Source organism: Hemitrygon akajei, chromosome 31, assembly GCF_048418815.1.
Source record: "Hemitrygon akajei chromosome 31, sHemAka1.3, whole genome shotgun sequence".
Taxonomy (NCBI): domain Eukaryota; kingdom Metazoa; phylum Chordata; class Chondrichthyes; order Myliobatiformes; family Dasyatidae; genus Hemitrygon; species Hemitrygon akajei.
In genome coordinates this window covers 3105716-3133713 of record NC_133154.1, presented here as the reverse complement: position 1 = coordinate 3133713, position 27998 = coordinate 3105716, and the positions used below count along the sequence as shown (strand labels likewise).

At 40.9% G+C, this 27998-nt stretch overlaps 1 protein-coding gene across 2 annotated transcripts in view; it reads left to right on the top strand.

Moving 5' to 3' along the window:
- Positions 1-521: 521 nt before the first annotated feature.
- Positions 522-27998, top strand: part of hsd3b7 (hydroxy-delta-5-steroid dehydrogenase, 3 beta- and steroid delta-isomerase) — a 65048-nt gene continuing 37571 nt past the window's right edge. Inside the window, exon 1 of one of the 2 annotated variants that reach the window (XM_073033367.1) lies at positions 522-813. In XM_073033367.1, the coding sequence (XP_072889468.1) occupies positions 657-813 (157 nt within the window). In that variant the 5' untranslated portion in view covers positions 522-656. The remainder of the gene's footprint in view (positions 814-27998) is intronic. The other variant, XM_073033366.1, reaches the window with a different exon arrangement.

The window sequence follows — 27998 nt, the reverse complement described above, 5'->3', positions numbered from 1 at the left end:
CTCAATACAACCCCTGTAGAATGTGATGAGGATGGGGAGTGGGTGGGAGATGGACTTCCCTCAGCCTTTGCAGAAAGTAGAGACGCTGCTGGGCTTTCTTTGCTGTGGAGCTGATGTTGAGGGACCAGGTGAGATTCCCCTTCCATCATCAGATCTCTGAACACTTCATCACTGTTCCTCTTTCGCAAGTTTTGTTTGTTTATTTATTTATGGGCAACTTGTAGTAATTTTTATAATTTTGTCACAAATCAAACTTCAGGACAGATGTCAATGATAACAAACCTGATTCCTGATTCTGAGTCGATGACCAAGTGCCGTCAGTGATCTCAGCCTCTGGGTGGGGTAACCGCCCCTCTAGCCACTTTATCCTCCTACCTGCCCCCTCGACGAACCCCTCCATTTCCCAACGGTGCCTCTCGCAGCCTGACGCTGCGCCCATCAGCAGCTGAGATAGTTCAAGGCCTCGGGGTCACTGACGTCAAAGCCTGCCTTGTTTATCCTGTTCGTGCTCTCTGCCGAGTTGTGTTTTTAGGAAACGGGAGATTAGAGAGTGGGAGAGGGAACTCCTCCTTTCCCCGCCCCTTCCCTCCCTTCCATTGGGATGTGCTCCTGCCGCCCCTGCGATCAGTCATAGCAGCTGATCGGAGCGGGACGGGATGCGAACGGAGCCGGGTCTGGTGTACATGGTGACCGGAGGCTCCGGCTTCCTCGGCTGCCACCTGGTGCGCCTTCTAGCCGAACATGAGCAGGACATCGCAGAGATCCGCGTATTCGACCTGCAATCGAACCCGGACCTGGGGTCTCTGAATACTGGTAAGGAAGGGGTTAGAGAGGGGGGGAGGGGACAGAGCGGGAGAGAGAACGAGGGATTGGAAAGACCGCTGTCGGGAGGGAAGAGGAGAGAAATGTTGAAAGAAGAGGGACAGAGAACGTCTCTCTTTCTCTCTCTCTCACTCTTGCGCGCACACACCCGTGCTGGTACTAGAAAGCGTTATGACGAAGGGGAAAAGCACCACAAGGTAGTGCTGCAGCTGTATAAATCTCTGGTCAGAAAGGATGTGAAAGCTTTAGAGGGTGCAGAGGAGATTTACCAGGACAGTATGTTTCCTGAGGAATTGTTGAGTGAGTGAGGGCTTTGGAGTAACAGGAGATGAGAGGTGAAGAGGTGTAGTAGACAGCCAGCACCTTTTACCTAGGGCAGGAATGGCTAACATGAGAGGGCATCATTTTAAGGTGATTGGAGAAAAGACGTTACGAAGATAACCCCTCAGCAATAATGAACAGGCACAGAGAGAATCTGTATCTACTGACAAGAACCTTTATTGTTTCAACTGGAAGCATGTGAATTTACACAACCGAATATCTGCGTGCACAGCTACCCAGTTTCCCTAATCTTCCATGAACAGTCAAAAATGCAATACCCGGAAAAGAAGTCCACACTGGCTGGGTATTCCTTGTGGTCCCGATCTAATCTCCACATGTTGGTGGGGTCCTCTACATCTGCGATTGTTGGTCTCCGGACTGTTGTTGCTGCTTTGCATTCGAAGCTCCTTACTTTTAAAACAGTTCAATTGTTGCATTTCAATCTCAATCTCTCTGCAGAGGAGGTGCATATAACATAGGAAGAGGAAATGCACAAGGATGTTGCTGGCTCTGGAGGACCCGAGTTATGTAGAATGATTGGACAGGTTAGGACTTTATTCATTGTAAAATGGAAGATTGAGAGAAAGTTTGATAGAGATATACAAAATTATGAGGGGTATAGATACTGTAAATGCAATCAGGCTTTTTCCACTGAGGTTGGATGGGACGACATGGGTGAAAAGTTTAAGGAGACCATGAGGAGAACTTCTTCACTCAGAGGGTTGTGAGATGTGGAGCGAATAACCAGCACAAGTGGTGCATGCAAACTCAACTTCAATGTTTAAGAGAAGGTTGGAAAGGTACATGGATGGTCGGGGCATGGAGAGCTATGCTCCCAGTGTACATCTATGTAAGAGGGCAGTTTGAATAGCTTGGCATGGACTAGATGGGCTGAAGGGCCTGTTCCCATGCTGAACCTATTACTCTATGATTGATCTGGGTCACTTCCTTATTGGCTCTGACCCTGCATTTGCCCTCAGTCTTGTGCTTTTTGTTCTTTTCAACTGAGTGGTTCAAAGCAGGTGAACCAGGCACTGATTTTAGTGAGATGACATAACACTGCTCCTACAAACCTACATTTACATAATAGCTGCTTTTTAAAAATATTATTTATTTATTGAATTTTAGAAATTACAAGAATAAATGTAATAATAACATAGTAAGAAAAGTGATATTAACCCTCCCCCCCTCCCCTTAACCCTTATCTAAAGAAAAAGAAAAAAAAGGGAAGAAAGGTTGCCTGGATATCGGAGGATCCCCACATGTTCCATGGAGTTCAAAATAATTTTGATATTTATTTTCACTTTTCCCAATTACTATAATTTTATCTTCAAAGGACCTATGTATCTAATCCTATCTTTCGTAAGTATGGTGACCAAATTTTCAAAAATATCTCATATTCATTTCTTAAATTATACGTAATTTTTTTCAAATGGAATACAACTATGTATTTCATTATTCCAACGATCCATAGTTAAATTTTAATCAGATTTCCAAGTAACTGCGATAACTTTTTTGGCTACTGCCAAAGCAATTTTTATAAATTTTTTCTGATACTTATTCAATTTAAATTTCGTTATTGTCCCTTCAATGTCTCCTAATAAAAATAGCAATGGACTATGTGGAAGTTGTACTCCAATAATTTGTTCCAATAAAAATCTTAAATTAATCCAAAATGGTTGAATTTTAGAACAAGACCAAGTAGAATGTAAAAAAGTACCAATTTCTTGTTTACATCGAAAACATTGGTCAGACATATTTGAATTTAATCTATTTATTTTCTGTGGTGTTATATATAATTGATGTAAAAAATTATATTGTATTAATCTAAGTCGAACATTTATTGTATTTCTCATACTATCAGAACATAATCTTGACCAATTTTTTCCATCAATTTTAACATTCAGATCAGATTCCCATTTTTGTCTTGATTTATGAATTCCTAATTTAATTGTCTGCTTTTGAATCAAATTATACATGCAAGATGTAAATTTTTTAATTTTTCCTTTCTGAATTAATATTTCTATTTCACTAGGTTTTGGCATCAACATTGTTTGTCCCAGCTTTTCTCGTAAATAAGCTTTTAATTGAAAATAACAGAAAAGAGTGTTATTTGATATTTGATATTTATTTTTTAATTGATCAAACGACATCAATATACCTCCTTCAAAACAGTCACCTATATATTTAATCCCCTTTTGAAACCAATTATGTAAAAGTTTATTATCCATTGTAAAAGGAATAAGCCTATTTTGAATTAAAGTCCTTTTTGCTAATAAAGATTTCTTTATCTCATCATCCATATTTACCTTATTCCATAAATCAATCAAATGTCTTATATAGGAGATTCTTTTTTTTCCCGTATCCATTTGGATTCCCATTTATATATAAAATCTTCTGGTGTATTTTCTCCTATCTTATCTAATTCTATTCTAATCCATGCCGGTTTTTCTTCATCAAAAAAAGACACAATAAATCTAAGTTGATTTGCTTTATAATAATTCTTAAAGTTTGGAAGTTGTAACCCTCCTAAATCAAATTTACATGTTAATTTTTCCAATGATATGCTTGACATCTTTCCTTTCCAAAGAAATTTCCTTACATATTTATTCAGTTCTTGAAAAAACTTCTGAGGTAATTGTATTGGTAGAGTTTGAAATAAATATTGCAATCTAGGAAATATATTCATTTTTACAACATTAACTCTACCTATTAATGTTATTGGTAATATCATCCATTTATCAAGATCCTCTGTTATTTTTTTTAAATAATGGCAAATAATTTTGTTTATATAAATTTTTTACATCATTATTAACTCTAATACCTAAATATTTTATCCCATTTATTGACCATCGAAATTGAGTTGCTAATCGGCATTGATTATAATTTCCATTGGTAAGGGGTAAAATTTCACTTTTATCCCAATTTACTTTATAACCCGATACTTCCCCATATTCTTCCAATCTAAAAGATAATCTTTGCAAAGATTGCAATGGGTTTCTTAAGTAAATCAAAACATCATCAGCAAATAAGTTAATCTTATATTCTTCTTGATTAACTCTAAAGCCCTCAATATCTGAATCTGTTCTAATTAATTCAGCTAATGGTTCTAAAGCAGGTGATAATGGGCAGCCTTGTCTAGTTGACCTTGTTAAACAAAATGGTGTTGAAATCTGACCATTTGTAACTATTTTAGCTTGAGAATTAGTATTTAGAATTTTAATCCATTGTATAAAAGATTTTCCTAATTCATATTTTTCCAATACCTTAAATAAAAAATCCCATTCCAATCTATCAAATGCTTTTTCTGCATCCAAAGCAACTGCCACACTCATTTCCTCTCTTTTTTTGTGCCAAATGAATTATACTAATTAACCGGGTTATATTATCCATTGATTGTCTATTTTTAATAAAACCTGTTTGGTCCATATGTATTAATTTTGGTAAATATTTAGATATTCCATTAGATAAAATTTTTGCTATTATTTTATAGTCTGTATTCAACAAAGAAATAGGCCTATATGATGCTGGTTTTAAAGGATCTCTATCTTTTTTTGGCAGTACAGTTATGATCGCTGTTAAAAAAGATTGTGGGAGTTTATGCATTCTTTCCACTTGATATATTAATTCCATAAAAGGAGGAATTAATAAATCTTTAAATTTTTTTATAAAACTTAGGAGGAAAGCCATCTTCTCCTGGAGATTTATTACTCTGAAGTGATCCTAAAGCTTCTTCAACCTCTTTCAATGTAAAAGGCATATCTAATCCTTTCTGTTCTTCGAAATTTAATTTTGGAAGGGTTATTTGTGATAAAAATTTATCTATCTCAGTAATCTTATTTTTTGATTCTAATTGATGTAGTTCAGTATAAAAATTTTTTTAAAGTTTCATTAATTTCTAAAGGCTTATAAGTAACCTTGTTTACACTTGTTCTAATTGCATTTATTGTTTTAGAAACCTGTTCTGTTTTCAACTGCCAAGCAAGAATTTTATGTGATCTTTCACCTAGTTCATAATATTTCTGTTTAGTTCTCATAATTACTTTTTCTATACGATATGTCTGGAGTGTATTATATTGTAATTTTTTGTTAACAAGTTGTCTTCGTTTTTCTTCTGTCATGTGTCTTTGAGATTCTTTTTCTAACTTTATAATATCTTTTTCCAACTGATCTATTTCTGCTGTGTATTCCTTCTTGATTTTAGATGTATAACTTATAATCTGACCCCTTAAATATGCTTTCATCGCTTCCCATAATACAATTTTATCCTATACTGAATGTAAATTTGTATCCAAAAAAAACTGAATTTGTTTTTTCATAAAATCACAAAAATCTTGACGTTTTAATAAAATTGAATTAAATCTCCATCTATAAATCGATTCCTCCTTATCCATCATTATCATTGTCATTATCAAGGGAGAATGATCTGACAGTATTCTTGCTTTATATTTCACACTTTTCACTCTATCTTGAATATTTTTTGATAATAAAAAAAATCAATCCTTGAATAAGTTTTATGTCTATTTGAATAAAATGAATAATCTCTCTCTCTTGGATTCATTTTTCTCCATATACCAATCAGGTTTAATTCTTTCATTAATGATAAAGTTAATTTTGTTACTTTTGATTTTGTAGCAACTTTAGTTGACCTATCCAAAACTGGATCCAAACAAAAATTAAAATCTCCACCTATTAATATTTTATCATGTACATCAGCCAATTTCAAAAAGACTTCTTGTATAAATTTTGTATCATTTTCATTTGGTGCATAAATATTCATAAAAGTCCATAATTCTGAAAAAAATTGACAATGTATAATTACATATCTCCCCCCAGAATCAATTATTACATTTTGTATTTTAATTGGTAAAGACTTATTAACCAAAATTGCAACTCCTCTCGATTTTGAATTAAATGAAGCTGCAATAACATTTTCAACCCAATCTCTCTTTAATTTCTTATGTTCTGTTTCTGTTAAATGCGTTTCTTGTAAAAAAGCTACATCTCCTTTCATTTTCTTAATATATGTTAAAACTCTCTTTCTTTTCACAGGCCCATTAATCCATTAACATTAAAACTTAATAAATTAAGCAAATTAGTCATTCATAATACCTTGGGAACTCTTTAAAATTCTCCATGTTGTTATGAGTCTCTCCCCAACCATCCAGGCATAAAAAAAGAAAAATATAAAAAAGATAACTAATATATTAAAAAAAATACCCCCCCACTAATGTTGCGAATAAAAAGAACACAACATTATCCCCCCCCCCATTTTACGGGTCATGGCAATCGCCATGATTGTACACGTGAAACTCGCAGCCGTCGATCAGGAGCTCCTCCAGCTCCCCCGCAAAAAGAAAGAAAAAAAACATATATATTAATGAAAAAAAAGAAAGTAATTAATATCTCTACTCCCAATTAATTCTCTTCGACTATTTTTTCTTTATAAATGTCCATCAAGTCCATCCTTATTTTAATCTTCATCATAAGTCCATTTCATTTCTATAATTCATTAGTCCTCTTCATGAACATCGGGTAGTTCTTGTACAAATTTCTCTACTTTCCGGTAGTCAACAAAAAAATTTCTTTCTCCATTTTCCAGAAAAATTATCAATTTTGCTGGGTAGCTCAATAAAAATTTATAACCCTTTTCCCATAAAGATTTTTTCACTGGATTAAATTATTTCCGCCTCTTCAGAAGATTGTAACTTATGTCTGGGTAAAAAAAAACTCTTTTCCTTTCTATTATCAATGGCCCTTTTCTCTCTTTGGCACCCTGAGTAGCTGCCTTCAAGATCATTTCTTTATCTTGATACCTTAAGCATTTTATCAAAATTGATCTTGGATTTTGATCTTGTTGAGATCTTGGTCTTAAAGCTCTATGTGCTCTTTCAATTTCAATTACTTGACTTCCTTCTTCCATTTCCAAAATTTTCGGAATCCAATCTTGAAAGAATTTTATTGGATTTTCTCCCTCTGTACCTTCCATAAGACCAACAATTTCAATATTATTTCGTCTACTAGAGTTCTTAAGCGCATCCATTTTTTCAAGCATCCGTTTTCTTTCTGCTATCCAGACAGAATTATCATTTTCTATTTTTTCAGTATTTTCTTCCACTTTTACTTCCATCTCTTTAACTTCCTTCTCCATCTTCTTTTGTTTTTCCACCACATTATCAAGTGTATTCTGTATCCTTTTTATATCTGTTCTTGTAGCTTTCAATTCATTCGTCATATCTGTTCTTGTAGCTTTTGATTCTTTCATCATATCTGCTCTTATAGATTTTAATTCATTCGTCATATATCTCAGGATATCTTTTATGTCTCCTTTAATCTCTTTCTTCTTTTCCTTTTCTTCCTCCTCTGAATTTCCCAAAGAGTCTGTTTCTCCTTCCGATTCAGATCCAATTCCACTTCCAGCCGTAGTTAGGCTTTGTAGTTCTGTTGATATCTTCTCATACATACTTTCGCGCATGCGTTCCTTCCATTTCTTCTTAGAGACCGCCGACATTGCTACAACTTCCTTCCCCTCATCATCAGAAGTACCATGCACTTCGCCAGGAGGAGATCTAACTTGAGTCCGATGCTTCACCGAAGCGGTTAGGCCTTTTTCCCCACCGATTTGCGCAGTCTTTGAAGTAACAGCTTCTTCTGTTTCAGTTTAGGAGCTATATCAAAAGATACTCCCGAGTTGCTTATAAGTAATTTCTAATAGATATTAGTTAACTCTTCTTCATTTAAACCCTATTTCATTACTTTTTACGAGGGAGCTGGATTTCCAACGTCTGAACCCTATGTCATCACGTGACGTCCCCCCCCCCCCCCACATAATAGCTGCTTGACTAAGAATGGCCTTGGGTTTAGTAGGTCAATATCAGAAAATTCCCTTGTGTCCACATCCAGTGCAATGATTAAATTATCCCAGAGCAAGAAATCAGTTCAAACAGTTCACAAAATGGTGGCTGCAAGCAGAGCATCACAAAATGTCTGTCACCATTCTTCTTCTTCTTGGCCAACAAAGTGTATGGGTATTGTCAGACATAAATTTTTACACAGAATGGTGGGTGCATGGAATGTACTGCCAGGGGTGGTGGCAGAGACAGATACATTAGGAACAGTTAAGAGACTCTTAGATAGGCGCATGGATGAAGGAAAAACAGAAGACTATGTAGGAGGGGAGGGTTAGATTGATCTTGGAGTAAGTTAGAAGGTCAGCACATTAGGGCCTTGCACTGTTCTGTTCTATGAGGAGGAGATGGAGGGGAGGGGAGATAGAGAATGATGAGTGAGGAGAAGGGGTGATGGAGAATAAAGAGGAGGAGAGGGAGAGTGGATGGGATAGGAGATGGGGGATGGAGAACAGGAAGGGGCTTCATTCCCAAAGCAAAGCCAGAGACTATCAGAAACACTCAGCAGGTCAGGCAGCCTCCATGGGGATGGAAACGGTGCTGCTGAGACTTTCTGAATTTGACCTAACATTCCCAGTCCTGAAACACCAATTCCTACCCTCTCCTTGGAGATTGTTGGCGTTCCCTGTACCTTTCAAGCAGAAGGTTTTGTGTTTATCAATGTGGAATGTCACTATATTGACAAGTACAGGCAAAACCAGCTTCACAGGTATGCTGCATAAGCTGGATTCACATAAATTAAGTACAAATTATATACTATTTTTACAAGAAAGAACAGATTCATTGTGCCAAGTGGAAAGGGTTGCTCTGCTGAGGTACTGATTAGGGTTGTGTTGGCTGCTCAAGAACCGAACAGTTGAAGGGGTGTAGCTTGTTGGATCCCGATGCTTTTGCGATCTGAAAGTTCTTCAGTAGCCAACTAACTTACTGCCTGTAACACCACTGGCGTTTAGGGCAGCAGTGAAGGTCCTCTATCTCTAGTGGTGTTCAGATCTTCTTTCATTGTATCAGTAGCCTCCTTTCAGAAGCTATGTGAAGCCTAGTGGATACTTGGGAACACTGTCACATACAGTTGTAGAAGGATTCTTCATTGCTGTTCCCATAACAATTTTGTTTGACCAGTCAAGGTTGCTAGCCCTGGGCTGAACCCCCAAACCTGGAGGACCGGTAGACCACTCTTAATCTGCCCTCTACCCTTTAACCTGTTTGGCATGGGTGACCCTACCAGAGCCAAAGCATAAAGCCCTGACTCCAGCCAACATAGCTCTCCAGGTTACTGAGGCACACAATCCTCCAAAACACTATGACAAAGTTGTGGTCCGTTTGGAGGTTCAGAAGTCAATAATGAGGCATAAGCTTGATGCTTACAATCATTACAAGAGCAAGGAAGGAGAGGAAGCAGAAACAAGGCAAAAGGAACAGCAGCAACTGTACCCACGGAAAAACTCACAATTTATATAAAAATGTAAATAAGGTTGAAAGAATACAGAGAAAATTTACAAGGATGTTGCTGAGAGCCTGAGTTATAAGTAACATCTAAATAGGTTTGAACTTTATTCCTTGGAACACAGAAGATTGAGAGGAGATTTAATTAGATTTAATAGAGGTACACAAAATTATGAGGGGTATAAATAGGGTAAATACAACCAGTGTTTTTCCACTGAAGTTGGGTGGGACATCAACTAGAGGTGATAGGTTGAAAAGTTTAAGGGGAACATGAGGGGAAACTTTTCATTCAGAGGAACATGAGAGTGTGGAATGAGCTGCCAGGACAAGTGGTGCATGTGGACTCGATTTAAGAGAAGTTTGAATAGGTACCTAGATGGCAGGGGTATGGAGGGCCGTGGTCTGGGTGCGGGTCAACGTGGCTAGGCAGCTTAAATGTTTCAGCACAAACTAGATGGGCCAAAACTCTTGTTTCTGTACTGTACTTTTCTGTAACTCTATGGCAAACAAGCATAAGTTAAGCTATAAGGAAAATAACAATTTTACTCCCCAATCTATTTCCCCTCCCCCTTTGATCTTAAATCACACATTTAGGATCATTACATCTGAAGATTCAGAGTCAGAAAAACTTGCGGAACCTATGTTAAGTATAAAATTGGTAAAAATGTAACAACAATATGCAATCAGAATAAACTTAATGTCTAGTAGTTATCAACTCTGTTCAAAGTCTTCTGGCTGCATCGTAATTTGCTCAGTGTAGGCTCTGAATCAGAGGTTACTGGCATGGAAACCTCAGTACTTGTTGTCTTAGTCATTCACCACATGAGCTTGCTTGCAGTGGCTAACATGCATCCCCTTACTTTCACCAGCAAGTTAGTAATCAACAATTGATAAGGACCTTCCCATCAAGCTCTCTGTGGCTCGTTGTGTAGTTTTTTGATCAGGACCCACTCGTCTGGAATCAAGATGTGTCCAACTTCTGTTGGTTCAATCCAAACTGCAGAAAGCAGACTGTATACTTTGGGTTAATTTCATACAATCGTTAACTAATCTAAATATCATGATATGTAGAGTAACACACACACACACACACACACTGCTGGCGGAACTCAGCAGGTCAGGCAGCATCTGTGGAAAGGAATAAAGAATCAAAGCCTGAGACCTTTTATGAGGACTCATTAGTCGTTATTTATTTCAGTCTCTCTGAGATCAAAAGCTCCTGGTAATGGCTCAATTTCCCTGTTACTACTTTAGATGAACTTAATCTAGTTTTCTTGTTTGGAGTTGCTGTGCTGCTTCACAGGACCATAGGACGTTGCCGTAGATCATGGTACTTCCTCGTAATACTTAGGCTATGTCCACACTAGACCGGATAATTTTGAAAACGTTGGTTTCACATAAAAACGATAGGCTTCCACACCAAGATTTTTGAAAATACCTCTGTCCACATTAAAACGGGTATTTGGGCCTATCTCCTCCTCCTGGGCATGCGCAGGACACATCTACAGAAAACAGGTGACATGTTTGATGTCGAATCTCGCTGTGAACTGTTTGTGCAGATCCAGACTCGAAAAACTAGAAATTGCCAAATGACAAACAGCTGTTGGCTCTTGCGCAGGAGGACTTAAAACTTAAAAAACAAATACTGGAGCATATGGAGACACATGACAGGGAGTTCACGGAAAATATGACCTGGCTGACGATGAACATTGAAAAACTGATTAACTCTGTTGCATTAATAAAGCACCTTGTTAAATGTATAAAATATGTCTGCATCAGTGTTATCTTGTATTTCCATACAATGTTACATTAAGCTGTTACACATCTATTGTCAGAGAAGTACTTGCATAAATAGGTAAACCACCTTCATATGAGCAAGGCAAAGTGAGTATACTTATTTATCCAGTAAGTTATGGGTCAAAGTATTTGGTGAGTACATTTCTAACTCTTCTGGCTTCAGTCTCGTTGCCGTCTGTTCTGACATTGTTAGGTTGTGTGTGTAGGGGGTTGAGTTCAGGAAAACAATGAAATGCCGCACTCCCACCAGCATCTGTTCCGGCACGTCATGACAGTGTTTTAAAAAATATCCGGTTACCCCGTCCACATTACTCTGCCCAACCAGCGTTTTCAAATTTACACACTCTGGAGGGTGTTTTAGAAAAGCTCCATTTTCGGGGGAGGAAAACGCCGTTTCAGTGTGGACGGAGGGTCAAAACAAAGAGAAAAAGCTTCGGTTACGGATTTATCCGGTCTAGTGTGGACGTAGCCTTAGTCAGTCATTGTTTGATGATTTCATTTTTGTTCCACTTCCCCTGTTAACTGTTGATGATGTGGATAATGGAGGAACAACTCAGCATCCACCCATTGACATAATTCCTGACAAATACTCCCATTCCTTGTTCGGAGTCAATGTGACATGACAATCCCCCATCTAGGAATGTAGTCCTTGCTCAGAGTTTTTGCTGTGTTTGTGGCAGTGTTTTTCCTTACTGGAGTTGATTTCACCCATCTCAAAAAGCTGTCCAATATTACCAGATGTCATAATGTAATGTCATAATGTCAGTAGATAATGTAATCCACTTGTCAAAGGTACATCTGAAACTGCATGTTGAATCTGTGTAGACAGATCAAGATCTCCTGGTGCTTCTGAGCCAGATAGTTGAACTTGAGTCTGTCCCTATTGTCGAGTCTTTTTTTATGCCAACATTTTTCTGTCCTATGCCCTCTTTTACGTCAGGGTTTCCCTACCTTTTTTATGCCATGGACCAAAACTATTAAGCAAGGGGTCCATGGACCCCAGGTTGAGAACCCCTGCAGAGGGTCAGTCTCAGCACTGTGGCTCAGACCAAGGTTGCTGCGGTGCACACAGTGAATTCCTGTCCTGCTGTTTCTGTTGGTTAATGGGCATTGTCTGTCAATTAACAACCCCACCTGTAACTTGGATTTCAATAACTCATACTATTGTATTTGTTTGGCAGCTTGTATTGTCTCATTGTGTGAGATGCTGGCTTCACTCCAATCCATTCACTCCAAGCTGTTTAAGATAGATAGATAGATAGATACTTTATTCATCCCCATGGGGAAATTCAACTTTTTTCCAATGTCCCATACACTTGTTGTAGCAAAACTAATTACATACAATACTTAACTCAGTAAAAAATATGATATACATCTAAATCACTATCTCAAAAAGCATTAATAATAGCTTTTAAAAAGTTCTTAAGTCCTGGCGGTAGAATTGTAAAGCCTAATGGCATTGGGGAGTATTGACCTCTTCATCCTGTCTGAGGAGCATTGCATCGATAGTAACCTGTTGCTGAAACTGCTTCTCTGTCTCTGGATGGTGCTATGTAGAGGATGTTCAGAGTTATCCATAATTGACCGTAGCCTACTCAGCGCCCTTCGCTCAGCTACCGATGTTAAACTCTCCAGTACTTTGCCCACGACAGAGCCCGCCTTCCTTACCAGCTTATTAAGACGTGAGGCGTCCCTCTTCTTAATGCTTCCTCCCCAACATGCCACCACAAAGAAGAGGGCGCTCTCCACAACTGACCTATAGAACATCTTCAGCATCTCACTACAGACATTGAATGACGCCAACCTTCTTAGGAAGTACAGTCGACTCTGTGCCTTCCTGCACAAGGCATCTGTGTTGGCAGTCCAGTCTAGCTTCTCGTCTAAATGACTCCCAGATACTTGTAGGTCTTAACCTGCTCCACACATTCTCCATTAATGATCACTGGCTCCATATGAGGCCTAGATCTCCTAAAGTCCACCACCATCTCCTTGGTCTTGGTGATATTGAGACGCAGGTAGTTTGAGTTGCACCATATCACAAAGTCCTGTATCAGTTTCCTATACTCCTCCTCCTGTCCATTCCTGACACACCCCACTATGGCCGTGTCATCAGCGAACTTCTGCACATGGCAGGACTCCGAGTTATATTGGAAGTCTGATGTGTACAGGGTGAACAGGACCGGAGAGAGTACGGTTCCCTGCGGCGCCCCTGTGCTGCTGACCACCGTGTCAGACCTACAGTCTCCCAACCGCACATACTGAGGTCTATCTGTCAAGTAGTCCACTATCCAATCCACCATGTGAGAGTCTACTCCCATCTCCGTAGTTTGTGCCTTAAGATCTTGGGCTGGATGGTGTTAAAGGCACTAGAGAAGTCAAGGAATGTAATCCTCACAGCACAACTGACCCCCTCTAGGTGAGAGAGTGATTTGTGCAGCAAATACGTGATAGCATCCTCCACTCCCACCTTCTCCTTATATGCAAACTGAAGAGGATCCTGGGCGTGCCTGGTTTGTGGCCTCAGATGGAATTGGTGAAGCTCAGCCACTACCTATTGGTGGCAAACAAGACAAAGAAAGCAACTAAAGACTTTATTAATAAAACTATTTTCTGGTAAATGATCTCGGCAAGCAATACAAGAAAGTCTGCAGTTGCTGGAAATCCAAGGCAATGCACACAAAATGCTGGAAGAACTCAGCAGCCCAGGGCATCTTTGGAAAAGAGTAAATAGTCAAAGTTTGCTGTTGACTGCAAACAATAACTCCCCTTTTGTACCTGAGCTTTCGAGCCACCTGTACGACCTGGCGTTTTTGTGCTGTGAACTGAAGCCTTGAAGGTGCCAGGCTGAACCAAGGCAGTAGAATCCAGGGGATTCCATGGTGCAAAACTGAGACAAAGCTGAGCCCGGGACTGTGCCCATGAGTGAGGAAGGACCTGAGGTTTGATCAATTTAAGCACCTGGCTGAATTGGAAAGGCTGGGTGTGGGACAAATCAAGGCAGCAGGCTCCAGGCCCAAGAACATGTCAAAGCATCAGGGCCCAGGTTCAAGAGCAAGGATCGACACGATGCTTAGACAATTTAAACACCGAGCCAGATTGAAAAGGTCAGGGTGTTGGGGACAGAGGTGAGAAACAGGCTGGGTCAGATCGCTGCTCTGTGACGTTTACTCTGCTCTGTGCTGAACTGAGGATGCGGCCTGCTCTTGAATCGGCTGCAGTTAGGTCTGACTTCAGTGTCTGTGACACACTTTCGTGAACTTCAGTTCTGAATGCAAATATTTGCTTACTTTTTTTTGTTTGCACGATTTGTTTTTTCTCTCTCTCTGCACACTGGGTGTTTGACATCTGTTTTTAACGGGTTCTCTTGGGCTTCTTTGTTTTGTGGCTGCCTATAAGGAGACAAATCTCAAGGTTCTATAAAGTCTACATACTCTTTACACTCTAATCCAACAAGCCATTCCTGAACCCAATGGTATGGGACTTCAAGTTTCTCACTGCCCTATGGTAGCTAAGAGAAGTTGGCACACCCCAACTGGTAGCGATCTTTGCCCCCTCACCATCCAGAAGGTTATTTTCTAGGATTAGACTGACAATGTAGAATCCTCTAGGCCATCAAATGGCCTCAAACTGTTGATGATCCTATCATAAATCAAGCTGACATTTGACTCCATTTCTCCCTTGATGGGAGAAATGGTGAGTGTGGAAGGTGAGCGCTGGCTGCGTGCCTTTTAATTGCTGGGGATTGCTCTGCTACGTTACCAGTGAGAGGAGAGTCTGCCACTGCACCCGGAGAATGTTAGCCAGGTTTTCTGCATTTTGGATATGGACTTGGACTGTAGACTTTTCATGATCCTACAGTTTTTATGTATTCTGTGTTTTTTGACCAATCTTGCTTCTTTTTTGTGCAGAAGGAGGGATTTGAGGAGATGATGATTGTGCTGCCTTTTTTTTCTTTTGTTTCATGCTGCCTTTTTTTACGCAGAGAAGAAGAATTATTAGAGTTGTACACTTTGATATAAATGAACCTTTGAAACCACATTATCAACAGATTATCAATAGAAAATTTATCAATAGATCAACAGATTTATCTGGCTCACGCCATCACCTCATTTCACAACTGACTGCAGTAACTAATCTGCAGATGACATTTCAAGGTCAAAGGTAAGCTGGGTTTATTGTCCCTGGAGCAGATGAGGCTGAGAGGTAAATAGTGGAGGTGGGTACAATGATGTGAGGGATGGATGAAATAGCTAAAAGCACAGAGTAAAATTTATCTCTGTCAAAGAATTTACCAGTTTTACATAGTTTACTGTAATAGAATTTTGGGTTGTCAAATTACTGTAAGAGACTTTACCCAATATTCGAACAAAAATGAATACCAGACCTCGGTATACGGTTAACCCTTTACCACATCAGAATCAGGTTTATTATTGTCAGCATGTGTCGTGAAATTTGTTAACTTAGCAGCAGCAACTCAATGCAATACATAATACAGAAAAGGGGGGGGGAATAAGATAATAATAAACAAGTAAATCATTTACAGTATACGTATATTGAATAGATCAAAAATCATGCAAAAATTGCAATAATATATAGAAACATAGAAAACCTACAGCACAATACAAGCCCTTCAGCCCACAAAGTTGTGCTGAACATGTCCCTACCTTAGAAATTACTAGGGTTACCCATAGCCCTCTATTTTTCTAAGCTCCATGTACCTATCCAAAAGTCTCTTGAAAGACCCTATTGTATCCAACTCCACCACTGTTGCCAGCAGCCCATTCCACACACTCACCACTCTCTGCATAAAAAACTTATCCCTGACATCTCCTCTGTACCTACCCCCAGCACTTAAACCTGTTCCCTCTTGTGGCAGCCATTTCAGCCCTGGGAAAAAGCCTCTGACTATCCACATCATCTTCTCATCATCTTATACAGCTCTATCAGTTCACCTCTCATCCTCAGTCGCTCCAAGGAGAAAAGGCCGAGTTCACTCAACCTGTTTTCATAAGGCATGCTCCCCAATCCAGGCAACATCCTTGTAAATCTCCTCTGCACCCTTTCTATGGTTTCCACATCCTTCCTATAGTGAGGCGACCAGAACTGAGCACAGTACTCCAAGTGGGGTCTGACCAGGGTCCTATATAGCTACAACATTACCTCTCAGCTCCTAAATTCAATTCCATGATTTAGTCCTGATGAAGGGTCTCGGCCCGAAACGTCGACAGTGCTTCTTCCTATAGATGCTGCCTGGCCTGCTGCGTTCCACCAGTATTTTGTGTATGTTGCTTGAATTTCCAGCATCTGCAGATTTCCTCATGTTCACAATTGATGAAGGCCAATACACTGTATGCCTTCTTAACCACGGAGTCAACCTGCGCAGCTGCTTTGAGTGTCCCATGGCCTCGGATCCCAAGATCCCTCTGATCCTCCACATTGCCAAGAGTCTTACCATTAATAATATATTCTGCTATCATATTTGACCTACCAAAATAAACCACTTCACACTTATCCAGGTTGAACTCCATCTGCCACTTCTCAGCCCAGTTTTGCATCCTATCAATGTCCCGCTGCAAACTCTGACAGCCCTCCACACTATCCACAACACCTCCAACCTTTAGCAAACTTACTAACCCATCCCTTCACTTCCTCATCATGGTCATTTATAAAAATCACGAAGAGTAAGGGTCCCAGAACAGATCCCTGAGGCACCACACAAAGCAATGTACCCTTGGATCCTATGCCTCTACTTTCTCAATAAGCCTTGCATGGGGTACCTTATCAAATGCCTTGCTGAAATCCATATACACTACATCTACTGCTCTTCCTTCATCAATGTGTTTAGTCACATCCTCAAAAAATTCAATCACTCTCGTAAGGCACAACCTGCCTTGACAAAGCAATGCCAACTATTCCTAATCATATTATGCCTCACCAAATGTTCATAAATCCTGCCTCTCGGGATCTTCTCCATCAACTAACTAACCACTGAAGCAAGACTCACTGGTCTATAATTACCTGGACTGTCTCTACTCCCTTTCTTGAATAAGGGAACAACATCCACAACCCTTCAATCCTCCGGAATCTCTCCTGTCCCCATTGATGATGCAAAGACCATCGCCAGAGGCTCAGCAATCTCCTCCCTCGCCTCCCACAGTAGCCTGGGGTACATCTCATCTGCTCCCGGTGACTTATCCAACTTGATGCTTTCCAAAAGCTCCAGCACATCCTCTTTCTTAATATCTATATGCTCAAGCTTTTCAGTCTGCTGCAAATCATTACTACAATCACCAAGATCCTTTTCCATAGTGAATACTGAAGTAAAGTATTTATTAAGTACCTCTGCTATTTCCTCCAGTTCCATACACACTTTCCCACTGTCACATTAATAGGTCCTATTCTTTCACGTCTTATCATCTTGCTCTTCACAAACTTTTAGAATGCCTTGGGGTTTTCCTTAATCCTGCCTGCTAAGGCCCTGTCATGGCCCCTTCTGGCTCTCCTAATTTTCTTCTTAAGCTCTTTCCTGTTAGCCTTCTACATCTCTAACATTACCTAGCTCTCTGAACCTTTCCTAAGCTTTTCTTCTTGACTAGATTTATTGCAGCCTCTGTACCCCGCGGTTCCTGTGCCCTACCATACCTTCCCTGTCTCATTGGAACGTACCTATACAGAACTCCACACAAATATCCCCTGGACATTTGCCACATTTCTTCCGTAATTTTCCCTGAAAACATCTATTCCCAATTTAAGCTTTGTCACGTACCCCATGACCGGATTAAAGAACCAGCAGAAATAGAAAACTCTTTGGATTCTGGTATCGCTATATTAGTAAATTACGCAATACAGTAATATAAATGCAAATATAATGAACAGGTTAGAAATAGCAACAAAACTAGGCTCTTTCAAACCTAGGGGTAAATGGGTACAGTCTTATGATGATGAAGAGAGTTCAGTTCAGTTCGTGGTGTTTAGTTGAGTAACGTTGTAGAGAGAGAGAGAGGTGAGCTGTTGCCATTGATCTTCCCTTTGTCTTCCAAAGTTCTGTTGTAGTCACCAACTATGACCATAGCACTTACGACCGTTCTTCAGTGATGGAATTATCACCCAGGCAAGGGTGGACACACAAATAATTCCCCACCAGTCGCACCTTTTCACACTGAGAGCCACTGATCGATTTCCCCAAATCGATCCTCCAAAGCTCGTTCAGCATGAGACACTGTGTTCCTTTCCCTTCCCTTCCCTTCCCCTCCCCTCCCCTCCCCCGGAGCCTCTGCCTCTGCCCGGAGCCAAGCTGAGCCTCGCCTCGCCTGTGTCTGGAGCCTCACCTTGTTTGGAACTGTCTGTCTATGTCCATGCCTTCGCAAGGTAGGTCCAGCCGTCTTGCCACTACCTAAACATTGGGAACTCACTCGTCATGTTTGGTGTTCTGTGTTATGAGTCTCGGCCCTACATCCTGTATCCAAGGAGGAGTCCTGGCTCAGTGTTCCATGTCCCTGTCTCTCTGTAGGCTCTGTGTCCTGGTCATGTCCATGTGCTTTGCCCAGCACAGGTGTTTCTTGCCCAGCCCAGTGCTGGGATTCCTTCGTCCTGTGCTGGGGTTCCCTTGTTCAGGAGTCTCACATCCAGTCCTGTTGTCTCTCCCTCGACCAAGGCTCTGGGTTTTCGTCATGTCCACATGGCTCACTCAGCACAGGAGTACCTTGCCCAGCCCGGTGCTGGGATTCCCTCATCCTGTGCTGAGGTTCCCTTGTCCTGTCCAGAACTCTCTTGTCCTGTTCTGTGCCTCTCCTCGTCCTATAGCCACGCCTTGTCCTCGCTGGGTTCTGGAGTCTGAGCCTGAGTCAAGACCAAGGTTCTGGGTCCTTGTCCACTCTCTGGCTCGGAGTCCAAGCCCAGGCTCCTAGTCCCCAGTTCCACGTCCTGGTTCCCTATCCTATCCTATCCAAGGCCCGGAGTCCTTGTCTCGACTGGGGCTGGTGTCGTATCCAGCGTCTTTTCTTCCTTTCTTCCCCTGCTTCCTTCTCGCGCCTAGTCCTGTTCCTGGTAGTTCAGTGTCTGTGTTTTGCATTTGGGTCTGCTACCATCACCCCCTTATGACAGTGTCTGTCTGTGGCCCAGCAGACCTGCTTTTTATCTCCACATGTTGGACACCACCATCATCCTGTTGCACCCACTGCTTTCTGCAGACTCTCTACAAGCAAGTGACCTCGGAGAAAGGTAAACAATCAGCAGAGGAACCATAACATCATTCTTTCAAGCAGTTTCTGTCTCTCATTGCGCTGGATGCCTCCCTCTCTCTCTTAATAGCAGCACAGTTCATAGGGTCTCTTCTGGACCTCTTTCCCAAACTAGGGTGACCCCTAACAGCTTCCAAGTTCCTGCCTGATAGTCTCATAATTCCTCTTACTCCAAATGAACACTTTTCTAACTTGTCTGTTCCTATCTCTCTCCAACGCTATTGTGAAGGAGATAGAATTATGATCACTATCTCCAAAATGCTCTCCCACTGAGATATCTGACACCTGACCAGGTTCATTTCCCAATACCAGATCAAGTACAGCCTCTCCTCTTGTAGGCTTATCTACATATTGTGTCAAGAAACCTTCCTGGACACACCTAACAAACTCCACCCCATCTAAACCCCTTGCTCTAGGGAGATGCCAATCGATATTTGGGAAATTAAAATCTCCCAACAGGAAGATTACAGGAAGTCCAGGATCCAGATGCACAAGGGAGGGTGAAGGCCGAGGTCTCTGAGCTTCCTGTCGAGCCTGGATGGAACTATGGTGTTGAATTCTGAACTGTAATCCAAGAACAGCATTCTCACATAAACATCCTCCTTCTCCAAGTGTATAAGGACGGCATGTAGAGCTGTAGCTATTGTGTCATCTGTCGATCGGTTGTGTCAGTAGGCGAATTGTAGGGGGTCCAGTTTGGGTGGTAGCATTTATCCACAGCTGCATTTCCCTTAGTTCTGGGGTCTGGGGCATTAGCGTGAGCTTTGCACTTAATGACAGCAATTTGTTTGGGCGAGTGCACAGCTTGCAGCAATTTGTTATGAGATACGTGTGCTGAATGGGTCTACCTGCAGACATAGTGAGCCCCAGTGATTCCCTGAAGGCATACCCAGAGTCTGTATCGACATTTACTGTGTTCGCATCGTGTTAGAGCAAAAAGCTCCGCTGCCTGAGCCAAAGGCGTCCCCATCTGACAGCATGCCAAGAAAAACCGTCCGTAAAGAATATTAAATCTGATTGTCAAGGATACAGTGGATAGGTCAGGTCATAGTGACTTTTACACAGTCGGGAGGTTCTAAGGACTCCGTTATAGGAACCAGGGTGGCCAGGTTGAGTGCAGGAGCTCTTTTAAAAGTCCAATTCAACTTGTTAAGTAACCCAGCTTCGTATCCAGTTGTGGAATGTTCCGAGCAGCCGAGCAGCGTGGCAGCATGAGGTGTCAGTACCGTATAGGCATGGTCTCGTATTAACGGTGCAGCTTTCTCGACCAGCACTGCTGTCGCTACCACTGCCTTTAAACATCCTGGTGTCCCTCTAACCACCAGGGGAAATAGGGTGGAATACCCACTGGTGTTAGTAAGCCGCCACGTTCTTGCACTTACAAAACCCTCCTTTTCATTCACATACATCTGGAACGGCTTGCTGTATTCAGGCAATCCTCAGTCCATTTTATTGTATCAGACGTACCTGGGTTACTGCGACTCGTAGGGCAGCATCATAGATGCTGTGTTCGGGTCCCCAAATTCAGCAGTAATTCACAATTCCCAGGAAAGCTACCATCACCAATCCTACATGATTAGTGTAGGGCCCCCTATCTATGGAATTCAAGTCAGCATGTAACGCAGTTGCTGCTGTTACCCTTGTATCTGGTAGAGGTGTACAAGATATTAAGAGGAATAGACAGAGTGGACAGCCAGTGCCTCTTCCCCAGGGCACCACTGCTCAATACAAGAGGACATGGCTTTAAGGTAAGGGGAGGGAAGTTCAAGGGGGATACTAGAGGAAGGTTTTTCACTCAGAGAGTGGTTGGTGCATGGAATGCACTGCCTGAATCAGTGGTGGAGGCAGATACACTAGTGAAGTTTAAGAGACTACTAGACAGGTATATGGAGGAATTTAAGATGGGAGGTTATATGGGTTTGAGAGTCGGCACAACATTGTGGGCCGAAGGGCCTGTAATGTGCTGTACTATTCTATATTCTAATACCCGTCTCACCATAGTCCCCAAGTCTTTAGGCTTGAAAAGTTTCCCTGTCAGTGAGACACGGGGCGGTGAATGTGCAACCCCGAGGAAGAGTTCCTCCTGTTTCCTTTTGAGCTGCTTTTCCCTCGGGGCCAAAATTGCCCTAGCTGATAAAAATATTAGCCTCCTCTTGCCTTCATGCTGATTCACTTGGTTACTATCGTCGCCGTCGGGATCTGATCCCAATGAAGTGCAGTTGCTAGTTTACAAGTTCCAATCAAATGAGCCATGAATTCTCCCACTTTAATGTCGACTTCTGTTCGCAGCCACAACCTCACCAGAGCTTTCCCCAGGTTGTCAGCTGTGGAGAGCAGCTGGGCTTTCTCTTTGCTCAGTTTTATTGTGCGAAGTTCAGCTAATCTATTCTCGGGGATTTCAAGATACAAATCTTCGGAGGTACAATGTCTATCGGCATCTAACTTACAGAGCGCTATGCGTCCAAGCAAATTAAGAGGCGAGTTCTCTGCTATAACCATTCCCCAGCTTTACTCGGACAGGGGTTCTATCATAGGAACTCTGGCTATTACTACAGTCCTTATGGTATTGCCTCTTCAGATTGGCCAGTTTAAAAGAATGAGCTCCCTCTGGTCGGAGACAGTTCATAAATGTTTGCATTGTCAGTGGGTTCTTTCCTGTTAGGGGTAAGACCATAAGATCAGAAGGCATAGGAGCAGAATTAGGCCATTCAGCCCATTGAGTCTGCTCCACAATTTCATCATGGCTGATCCTGGATCCTACTCAACCCCCTACACCTGCCTTCTCACCATATCCTTTGATGCCCAGACCAATCAGGAAACTATCAACTTCTGTCTTAAATATACGCACAGATTTGGCCTCCACTGCAGTCTGTGGCTGAGCATTGCACAGACTTACTACTCTTTGGCTAAAAAAATCCTCCTTACCTCTGTTCTAAAGGGCCACCCCTCAATTTTGAGTCTGTGCCCTCCAGTTCTGGATACCCCTACCATTGGAAACATCCTCTCCTCATCCACCCTGTCTAGTCCTTTCAACCTTCAATAGGTTTCAGGAAGATATTCCTCGCATTCTTCTAAATTCCAGTGAGTACAGGCCCAAAGTTGCCAAATACTCCTCATATGTTGCTGTTGCCAATGGGTTGTTTCCTGCTAGGGCTAGATTCCCAAGTATCTTTAAACTGGGCAATAAAATCAGTAATAATCTCCCCCTTTTGGTGACATTTAGTTACTTCTCCAAAGTCGCCGAGTTACCTGGCTCCTGCAAGAATGACATCTTTTGCATCTTGTTCCGCAAATCATTCATTCCATCAGTAGGACTCCATTCATCATTCCCCTCGTTCCCTGGGTGGAGGGGCCCAGTCCCCTTGGGGCACATTGGGAAATCCGGTTCTATCTCCTGGCCAGGAAATTCCATAGGCTACCTTGAGCAACGCCTGGAAATCTCCAGGTAATGGACTTTAAAAAATTGGCAAGTCTGGACCAACCAATTATGGAAGGCCACTGGTTTGCTTCGCTCATCATGTTGTGTACCTCCGCTGAGGTCCAGGGGCTATGTATCAAGACATTCCCTACCATTATGCGAGGAGCCTGGAACAAAGAGTCTAAGCTATTTGTTGCCACTGCTGTTGGCAGGACAGCATTTGTATTATTTCCATATCATCCAGAAGTTCCAAAGAAGGGGGAGGAGTGCTATTCGAGGATATCGTCCAGAGCCTGAGGCAGTCAGAGCCAAGGGTCCTGATGGGGCACCTTGGCCTTCTACATAATTTGTTCTTCCTTTTTTTTAGGTTTAACCTTTGGAGGCTGGTGCCATTTGGCCACCTCTTCCCATTTGTGAGAAGACCACACGATATACTCCAATCCCATTTAGGGTCTCCATCCCCAGCTTTTGTTTCATTCCCCCAATATGGAATCTTTTTAGATCCAAGGATCCAGCACAAACCCACAACTGCACCCGTAGGGGTCACGCGAAAAAGTTACAGAGTACCTGCTATCTCCTGTTTCCAACCAAAGCTTGTCCTCGGGGGACCCCGGGGGAAACCAACAGTCTGCTCCACTGTCCAACTGTGCTTGATTAATTTTCCCTCTCAACCCCATTCTCCTGCCTTCTCAATGTAACCTTTCCCACCCTCACTAGTTAAGTACCTATCATCCTCAGCTTTAAATGCACCCAATGACTTGGCCTCCACACGATGTTCCCTGTAGATGTCCGCGTGCACACATCTTTTGCTACTAGCACATAAAGGAATATAGACTGCACACAAAAGATTGTCACCCTCTACCTCGTAGGCATGTTAAAAATATTTCAACATATTAAAATCATATTTCAAATTTCAACCTATTAACCAGATTTCATCATCTAATCTATTTTCACTTTTTATAATGTATCACTCTGCGACTGGTAGCAAGCCTTGCATATTCTCAGCTGTCACTGCGCAGGGCTGTGGAAATCGTATAGCCCAAAGCCCAGGGCTATCCTTTTTTGATGCCGGGATATGCCTTTTTTTTTGTCAAGAAGTCCCAGGCTATTGCATCTCGGATAAGTAAAATTATTTCCTTTTGATGAATATTTATCAAAATAAAACACTGTCTTCCACTATTTGAGAGTCAAGAAGGCAGAAAGAAACCAGCAACTTAAGTATCTTGTTCAACTTTGTGTAATTAAGCTACAAAATCTGTGCTGTATGCAATGATTTCCAAATAAAATGCTGTTATGTACCCCATAACTGGGTTTACAGACCAGCAGAAATAGAAGAATCCGTTGGAGTCTGGTGGTACCGAAAACTAAAGGTGTTTATTAGTAAACTACACAATACAGTATCAAAAATACAAATATACTTTTAAAACAGGTTAGCAATAATAAACATAGAAGTGTAGGAATAATAATTAACAATAATCAACAAGCTCTATCAATGTCTAGGGGTAAATGAATTGTCATAAGAGAATATAGAGTTCAGTTCAGTTCATGTGTGCTGAGGTAGTTGTGGTTGTTGTATTGTAATTTGTTGGAGAGAGAGAGAGCGAGAGAGAGAGCGAGAGAGAGAGAGAGAGAGAGAGGGAGAGAGAGAGAGAGAGAGAGAGAGCGAGATGTAACAGCTGCAGCAGGCAAACCTTCCGTTGTCTTCATACTGTTGTGGTCATTTGGGTATGACCCTCCATTCTCGGCCAGACCGTTCTTCTGTGGTGGACTCGTCACTCGGGCATGAGTGGACACACACACAAGTCCCCACCGGCCCTGCCGTCACACTGTGATCTTTATTGACCGATCTCCTGATTCAGTCCTCGAAGCCCCCACCTTCCTGTGGGTGCACAACACTCGGTCAGTGTCCACTGGTGTGTCTGAGGGTGTCTCCCCACACCTGTCTTTTATCCCCACTGACGGGGTATCAGCCATCCATCAACTCAAAATGACCATGTCCATCAAACTAGACCACTCCTGCTGTCTCCTCAGGAATGTTAACGAGCAAAGTAACGACCTTGTAGCAAAAGGTAAACAGTCAGTGAAGAAGCCATAATACATAAATCAAATGCGTCTCTCTCTCTCTTATCTGTAGCAGATGTCCCTGCCTCTGTGCTTCATCTCTCTCTCTCTCATTAGCAGCATAGCAATAGCAATAGTTCATAGTTCTCAAAGGGGGGGGGGAATGGTTAACTCTGCACCCCATTTCCATCAGGTCTGTTCAGCACTCATAACAATGCCTATCTGAATATTTAGTCAACTAGCTTTATAATTGAATGAGTTTATGACCATTTCAAACAAACTAAGTAATATGTGAAAAGATTAATATTATTATTCCCTGTTTTTGTGGATGTTCTGTGAGGATAAAGCATTTCAGGATGTATATTGTATACATTTCTCTGAATTAAATTGAACCTTTGAGCATGCCGTCATGTAGTGTATGAGAAATGAGACTTATTGATGTGTATCATAGAACACAGCAGGCTAGGCAGCATCTATAGGGAGAAGCGCTGTCGACGTTTCGGGCCGAGACCCTTCGTCAGGACTGCCTAGCCTGCTGTGTTCTACCAGCATTTTGTGTGTGTTGTTTGACTTTCCAGCATCTGCAGATTTCCTCATGTTTGATGTGTATCATGTTGTTTCTTTTAAACAATGATCAACAAACTGGATTTGGTAGTTTATTATCCTTCGAATAACTTCGGGTTTACTTGCACTTAAGAACTCAGTGCATACATATTGTTGTCACTGGGCAAGAGAAGTTGCACTGCGCAAGATTTTTTGCACACGGGTCATTACAAGTTGAAGGGAACATTTGTAAAACAAAACGAACTTCAATTTGAAAGTAAAATTCATAATATTAGATAAAGGAAGAAGAACACATCCAAAACAATTCTTGAAATATTTGCACAAAAGAAAAACAATCGTCATCTTTAAATTGTCCGGACTATCTTTAAAACATGAGGAAATCCAAATAATTACTTAAAAGATTTTTACAAAAGCATACGAAACAAAAAAAATTAATTCATTTAAGTGCTGCAGAAAAAAAAATTCTAAATGGTTCAAACTTATCTACAGTCTATCAACAGTTCTCCCACAATGTCTTCTGAAGTTGAAGCCATCCAAGCCAGTCTTTTTCAGAGATAAAAATGCATTTTTAAGGTAAAGATTTTCTGTAACCATCAAATCTTCCAATCTCATCACTCTTTACACCGCGAGACAATCAAGCCATTATAAACCATTCAAGCTTCAGGCTTCAGACTCGTTATCAGATGCATCAGGTAAAGAGTTAATAAAACTCAATGCTTCGGCTGGATCATCAAAAATATGAACGCCAGACTTTTTGACAAAAAGCCTTAATTTCGCTGGGTACTGAAGTCGTTTTGTTTTACAAGAAAAACACTTCCCTTCCAAGTTAATTATACTGAGATATATGATGACTGTAATGAGTTCCAGAATTCCAGATCAGTTCCAGACTGTAATGGGATCCAGAATGTGAGAGAGGATAGCGAGAGGAAGGTTGAGGGGGGATTTGATCGAGGTATTTAAAATTTTGAGAGGGATAGATAGAGTTGACGAGAATAGACTGTTTCCATTGAGAGTAGGGGAGATTCAAACGAGAGGACATGATTTGAGAGTTAGGGGGAAAAAGTTTAAGGGAAACACAAGGGGGTATTTCTTTACTCAGAGAGTGATAGCTGTGTGGAATGAGCTTCCTGTAGAAGTAGTAGAGGCCAGTTCAGTTGTGTCATTTAAGGTAAAATTGGATAGGTACATGGACAGGAAAGGAGTGGAGGGTTATGGGCTGAGTGCGGGTAGGTGGGACTAGGTGAGATTAAGAGTTCGGCACGGACTAGGAGGGCCGGAATGGCCTGTTTCTGTGTTGTGATTGTTATATGGTTATATGGTTCATTATAAATATTTGAGAATCGGCTGTTTTATAGTTGAGCCTCGACTTTTATTTAATGTTCAGAAATGTGAGTATAATGCGATTGCTATCTCTGATCATGCTCCTTTAAACTTAATATTTGAATTGAAAGATGTGGTTTCTACCAGACCATTTTGGCGTTTTCCAGAACATTTATTACAAAGTTCAGAATTTGTTGAGTTTATTGAAGCTCAGATAAAAGAGTTTTTTCTCTTTAATAATATAGGAAATGTCTCTAAGTTAGTAATTTGGGATACATTAAAAGCTTATTTATGTGGTCAAATTATTTCGTATATAGCTAAACTGAAGAAACAAACAAGAATTGAATTAGATAAAATCTCTAAACAAATTAAAGAATTAGATAACATCAATGCAATCTCTCCAAATGTTGTTTCATTTAAAAGAGTAGAATTACAATCACAGTATAATTTATTACTAACATATCCTATTGAAGGATATTTGCTTAACTTGAAAAGTCAATTTTATATTTTTGGGGATAAAAATAATAATCTCTTAGCTTCTCAATTAAGAGCAGCTAGAGCTAAAATACAACTTTTAAAGATTCGTAAAAATAATGGAGATATAGTAAGTAACTATAAGGACATTATTAATACTTTTCAAGATTTTACTCTGATCTTTATAGTTCTCAATTTCCTGCAGATTCCTCCAAAATGAAGGCTTTTATGCATAAGATTAAATTTCCACAAATTTCTGTTGAATATCAACAGATGTTCCAATCACCGAGCATGAAATTCAGAAAGCTATTTTATCAATGCAATCAGGTAAAGCTCCTGGACTTGATGGTTATTCAGTGGGATTTTACAAAAAATTTGAAAGATTACTTTCCCATATCTTTTGGAAATATTTCATGAATCCTTTGAGAAGGGTAATTTACCTTCTTTTTATGAAGCTTCTATTTCCTTGATTCTTAAAAAAGATAAAGATCCTGTTGAATATTCATCATATAGACCTAGTTCACTATTAAATGTGGATGCAAAAATTCTCTCTAAAATAATGGCTAATCGCTTGGAAAATGTTTTAACTAAAATCGTTTCTATGGATCAAACGGGCTTTATTAAAGG